This window comes from Argopecten irradians, chromosome 10, assembly GCF_041381155.1.
Source record: "Argopecten irradians isolate NY chromosome 10, Ai_NY, whole genome shotgun sequence".
NCBI lineage: Eukaryota > Metazoa > Mollusca > Bivalvia > Pectinida > Pectinidae > Argopecten > Argopecten irradians.
Genome location: NC_091143.1, coordinates 32,239,486 through 32,245,629, shown reverse-complemented (window position 1 = coordinate 32,245,629; position 6,144 = coordinate 32,239,486). Strand labels below are relative to the sequence as shown.

Here is a 6,144-nt window from a genome sequence, read left to right as displayed (position 1 = left end):
AGTAAGTACAGTGAGGTTGTCGGTATCACACTGCGTGGTGAGTTTGAGAGTAGGACAGTGAGTTTGTCGGTATCACACTGTGTGGCGAGTTTGAGAGTAAGGACAGTGAGTTTGTCTGTATCACACTGCGTGGTGAGTTTGAGAGTAAGGACAGTGAGCTTATCCATATCACACTGCGTGGTGAGTTTGAGAGTAAGTACGGTGAGTTTGTTGGTATCACACAGAGTGGTGAGTTAGAGAGTTAGTACAGTGAGTTTGTCGGTATCACACTGCGTGGTGAGTTTGAGAGTAAGTACGGTGAGTTTGTCGGTATCACACTGCGTGGTGAGTTTGAGAGTAAGTAAAGTGAGTTTGTGGGTATCACACTGCGTGGTGAGTATGAGAGAAAGTACGGTGAGTTTGTCGGTATCACACTGCGTGCTGAGTTTGAGAGTAAGTACAGTGAGTTTATCGGTTCACACTGTGTGGTGAGTTTGAGAGTAAGTACAGTGAGTTTGTCAGTATGTGGTGGGAGTTTGAGAGTACTGCGTCAGTAGTTTGAGAGTAAGTACGGTGAGTTTGTCGGTATCACACTGCGTGGTGAGTTTGAGAGTAAGTACAGTGAGTTTGTCGGTATCACACTGCGTGGTGAGTTTGAGAGTAAGTACAGTGAGTTTGTCGGTATCACACTGCGTGGTGAGTTTGAGAGTAAGTACAGTGAGTTTGTCGGTATCACACTGCGTGGTGAGTTTGAGAGTAAGTACAGTGAGTTTGTCGGTATCACACTGCGTGGTGAGTTTGAGAGTAAGTACGGTGAGTTTGTCGGTATCACACTGCGTGGTGAGTTTGAGAGTAAGTACAGTGAGTTTGTCGGTATCACACTGCGTGGTGAGTTTGAGAGTAAGTACAGTGAGTTTGTCGGTATCACACTGCGTGGTGAGTTTGAGAGTAAGTACAGTGAGTTTGTCGGTATCACACTGCGTGGTGAGTTTGAGAGTAAGTACGGTGAGTTTGTCGGTATCACACTGCGTGGTGAGTTTGAGAGTAAGTACAGTGAGTTTGTCGGTATCACACTGCGTGGTGAGTTTGAGAGTAAGTACAGTGAGTTTGTCGGTATCACACTGCGTGGTGAGTTTGTGAGTAAGTACAGTGAGTTTGTCGAGTATCACACAGCGTCGAGGTGTGGTTTGTCGTTGAGTTGAGAGTAAGTACAGTGAGTTTGTCGGTATCACACTGCGTGGTGAGTTTGAGAGTAAGTACAGTGAGTTTGTCGGTATCACACTGCGTGGTGAGTTTGAGAGTAAGTACGGTGAGTTTGTCGGTATCACACTGCGTGGTGAGTTTGAGAGTAAGTACAGTGAGTTTGTCGGTATCACACTGCGTGGTGAGTTTGAGAGTAAGTACAGTGAGTTTGTCGGTATCACACTGCGTGGTGAGTTTGAGAGTAAGTACAGTGAGTTTGTCGGTATCACACTGCGTGGTGAGTTTGAGAGTAAGTACAGTGAGTTTGTCGGTATCACACTGCGTGGTGAGTTTGAGAGTAAGTACAGTGAGTTTGTCGGTATCACACTGCGTGGTGAGTTTGAGAGTAAGTACAGTGAAGTTTGTCTGTATCACACTGCGTGGTGAGTTTGAGAGTAAGTACAGTGAGTTTGTCGGTATCACACTGCGTGGTGAGTTTGAGAGTAAGTACAGTGAGTTTGTCGGTATCACACTGCGTGGTGAGTTTGAGAGTAAGTACAGTGAGTTTGTCGGTATCACACACTGCGTGGTGAGTTTGAGAGTAAGTACAGTGAGTTTGTCGGTATCACACTGCGTGGTGAGTTTGAGAGTAAGTACAGTGAGTTTGTCGGTATCACACTGCGTGGTGAGTTTGAGAGTAAGTACAGTGAGTTTGTCGGTATCACACTGCGTGGTGAGTTTGAGAGTAAGTACAGTGAGTTTGTCGGTATCACACTGCGTGGTGAGTTTGAGAGTAAGTACAGTGAGTTTATCACACTGCGTGGTATTTGAGAGTAAGTACGTGATTGTCGTATCACACTGCGTGGTGAGTTTGAGAGTAAGTACAGTGAGTTTGTCGGTATCACACTGCGTGGTAAGTTTGAGAGTAAGTACAGTGAGTTTGTCGGTATCACACTGCGTGGTGATTTGAGAGTGATGAGTTTGTCATGTGGTGAGTTTGAGAGTAAGTACAGTGAGTTTGTCGGTATCACACTGCGTGGTGAGTTTGAGAGTAAGTACAGTGAGTTTGTCGGTATCACACTGCGTGGTGAGTTTGAGAGTAAGTACAGGTGAGTTTGTCGGTATCACACTGCGTGGTGAGTTTGAGAGTAAGTACAGTGAGTTTGTCGGTATCACACTGCGTGGTGAGTTTGAGAGTAAGTACATGTGTTTGTCGGTATCACACTGCGTGGTGAGTTTGAGAGTAAGTACGGTGAGTTTTTCGGTATCACACTGCGTGGTGAGTTTGAGAGTAAGTACAGTGAGTTTGTCGGTATCACACTGCGTGGTGAGTTTGAGAGTAAGTACAGTGAGTTTGTCGGTATCACACTGCGTGGTGAGTTTGGAGAGTAAGTACAGTGAGTTTGTCGTATTCACACTGCGTGGTGAGTTTGAGAGTAAGTACAGTGAGTTGTGATCACACTGCGTGTGAGTTTGTCGTAAGTACGTATTTGTCGGTATCACACTGCGTGGTGAGTTTGAGAGTAAGTACAGTGAGTTTGTCAGTGTCACACACTGCGTGGTGAGTTTGAGAGTAAGTACAGTGAATTTGTCGGTATCACACTGCATGGTAAATTTGAGAGTAAGTACAGTGAATTTGTCAGTATCACACTGCATGGTAAATTTGAGAGTAAGTACAGTGAGTTCGTCGGTATCACACTGTGTGGTGAGTTTGAGAGTAAGTAAAGTGAGTTTGTGGGTATCACACTGCGTGGTGATTTTGAGAGTAAGTACAGTGAGTTTGTCGGTATCACACTGCGTGGTGAGTTTGAGAGTAAGTACAGTGAGTTTGTCGGTATTACACTGCGTGGTGAGTTTAAGAGTAAGTACAACGAGTTTGTCGGTATCACACTGCGTGGTGAGTTTGAGAGTAAGTACAGTGAGTTTGTCGATATCACACTGCGTGGTGAGTTTGAGAGTAAGTACAGTGAATTTGTCGGTATCACACTGCTTGGTAAATTTGAGAGTAAGTACAGTGAATTTGTCAGTATCACACTGCATGGTAAATTTGAGAGTAAGTACAGTGAGTTCGTCGGTATCACACTGTGTGGTGAGTTTGAGAGTAAGTAAAGTGAGTTTGTGGGTATCACACTGCGTGGTGAGTTTGAGAGTAAGTACAGTGAGTTTGTCGGTATCACACTGCGTGGTGAGTTTGAGAGTAAGTACAACGAGTTTGTCGGTATCACACTGCGTGGCGAGTTTGAGAGTAAGTACAGTGAGTTTGTCGGTATCGCACTGCGTGGTGAGTTTGAGAGTAAGTACAGTGAGTTTGGCGGTATCACACTGCGTTGTGAGTTGTTTGAGAGTAAGTACAGTGAGTTTGTCGGTATCACACTGCGCGATGAGTTTGAGAGTAAGTACGGTGAGTTTGTCGGTATCACACTGCGTGGTGAGTTTGAGAGTAAGTACGGGGAGTTTGTCGATATCACACTGCGTGGTGAGTTTGAGAGTAAGTACAGTGAGTTTGTCGGTATCACACTGCGTGGTGAGTTTGAGAGTAAGTACAGTGAGTTTGTCGGTATCACACTGCGTGGTGAGTTTGAGAGTAAGTACGGTGAGTTTGTCGGTATCACACTGCGTGGTGAGTTTGAGAGTAAGTACAGTGAGTTTGTCGGTCTAACAGCGTGGTAGGTTTGATACATACTCATTGCTATTACCTTTTGAAGTAAAGATTGTTTGTTACATTTACAGACTAGTACCTGGAATATAATATCAGTAGACAGCCCACTTTATGACAGATCATAAATTTTGGGCCAGTTTCCTGGCTGTTGCTTTAAACATCTAAAGGCCGATGCGCGCGTTGTGTGACTGACATTTTCTCGTACTATCTCGCGAGATCAGCTCCATGTCTGTTGCACACGGAGAGGCCAAATTTACTGTCCAGTCTGTTAATGTGTTGTCTACTTATATCCCCACCAAACTGGGCTTGCTGTCGAATTCACAGACGTCTTTGCCGAACGCATTTGTATTGTATCTTTGACAAACCAAATCAGGTTTCCAATGGCACGTTTTGTCTGTGTGCTATATAAATTTCGTGAATTCCTCCAGAGCGTGGGGCCCTGTGAACAATTTATATATTGGAAATTTCATTTTTTTAATAAGGCAGATAAAACAGCGTTGTCTTACCTTACGTTGATGCACCTACTAGGAAATATAAAGGTTAAAGTCTTTAATTGACATTCAGTTGACGTAGAGGCTGCCGGTTACACAAGGTCGTGGCAGTTAAATTGTGACGTCTGGAACCAAACTCATCCAGCATTATTACTCAAATGATGCATAAACCCTTCTTGCATTCCCATCCCAGGGCCAAATTTCATGAACTTGCCTAGAATTCCTTCACTTATAATGCTACATTGGCAAGCATTTTAGAAGTTAAGGAAAACCCCTTAAGTTAAGGAGCCTTCCTTAAAATACAATGTAGGTTTTGCTTTTCTATAGAAAATTTGAAGTAAAGAAATTCCCTGAAGGAATATTCATGAAACTGTGATAAGAAAAGATGATAGATGTTGAGTTATATGTGCCGTAATATTCATAGTGACGAATCAAGAAGAGTTTTTTATATGGTATTCACCACCGAATGTTACCAAGGCAACATTTGGAATTACAATACCAACAATGCATTTATTTTTTATTTTTACCCAAACAAACAAGAGCTCAAAATGAATTTTGGAAGTACTGTCAAAAAACAAGATATTTACGTGTATAGTGCAGTGAAATGAGTACATATGGTCAAACCCTGAGGCCAAGTTGTGGTGAATTATTTTATGTATTAGTGTTATTATCAATTATAATTTGACCTTTGCAGATATGATTTTATCTAAACCTTTTTAGTACAAAGCGTACATGTTGTACCTATTGTTTATAACGCATCAGACAGCTCTGTCCGTGTCTTTGAATGATTTTTTTCACACCTTAAATGCATTAAAACGCAATGGTTTTTAATACATTATTGACGAAAGAAATAAGATTTCAATATTTTCACTCACTTACAGCACATCAAACTTTAACGTTCAGGCTACGTATTTAAACAGATACATAGACGTTTTTTCTGACAAACTAGGAATCTGTATTCCTTTGGCAGTCAGCTATGTAATTCCATGCATGCTTATGTTTATTATGAAATAAAATAAAATAGCAACACTCACAGTCGGATGTTTTCTTTGTAACAGTGTTTTTGTAATTGGTTATTCCAGTTTTCATCTGATTTATATTCAAATTACCAATCTGATTAAAATACTGATCTTTATTATCACTACGTTGGATAAGAGGATCTGAGAACATCCCATTAGGGGTCACGTCAAGATGAACTTTTCAAATGGCCAGTCAAATTGGCACTGCCAGAATCTTGACTGGGGACGAAAAAGTTTGAAAAAGCTCGCCAAATTATTTTCATGTATGTAGCCATCTCGCCCGAAGTGTACAACAAAGCTAATTGTATATGTATACTAGGGCGAAAAGACGTTTTCAATTGGTGTTGTAAGGTGTAGAAACTGCATTTGCACTGGAGTACACGTGGTATAAAGGTCATCTGGACGTGACCCCTTATGGGATATTGTCAGATTCTCTATTGAACGGAGTAGTTATAAAGGATCTGTGTTTTAATCAGATTGTCAAATTCCTTGACAGTTTTTACCTTAGCAGTTCTTTGTGTAAATGAGTATTTTCTTACCATTGTACGTTTCATTTCGAGAGTGTTTTGTAAACCTTGAGGCCATGTCCATTTGCTGATAAATCTTACCTGATTTTGAAAATATCTGACCCCTCACAATCATATTTCCCTGATATTATATCGTAGACTTCGACTTTGTCTCCGCGTGATCTCCTGTATGATAATGTTGGTAGTTTCAGTTTTTGTAATCTTGTGGTATATGGTATGTCCTTTTACCCAGGAATTGTTTTGTTGCACGACGTTGAACATTTTCTATCATTTCGATGTTTTTTGTT

The 6,144-nt window shown here is 41.7% G+C and overlaps 1 protein-coding gene across 1 annotated transcript; it reads right to left on the bottom strand.

Moving 5' to 3' along the window:
* Positions 1–497: 497 nt before the first annotated feature.
* On the bottom strand, positions 498–5,884 carry LOC138332658 (mucin-3A-like). Its single transcript, XM_069280653.1, has 4 exons — positions 5,870–5,884; positions 2,173–3,816; positions 1,192–2,115; positions 498–1,100 (listed from the first exon to the last, which is right to left on the bottom strand). Exons 1-4 carry the CDS (start codon positions 5,882–5,884, stop codon positions 498–500), a joined length of 3,186 nt encoding a protein of 1,061 aa, XP_069136754.1.
* Positions 5,885–6,144: the final 260 nt, after the last annotated feature.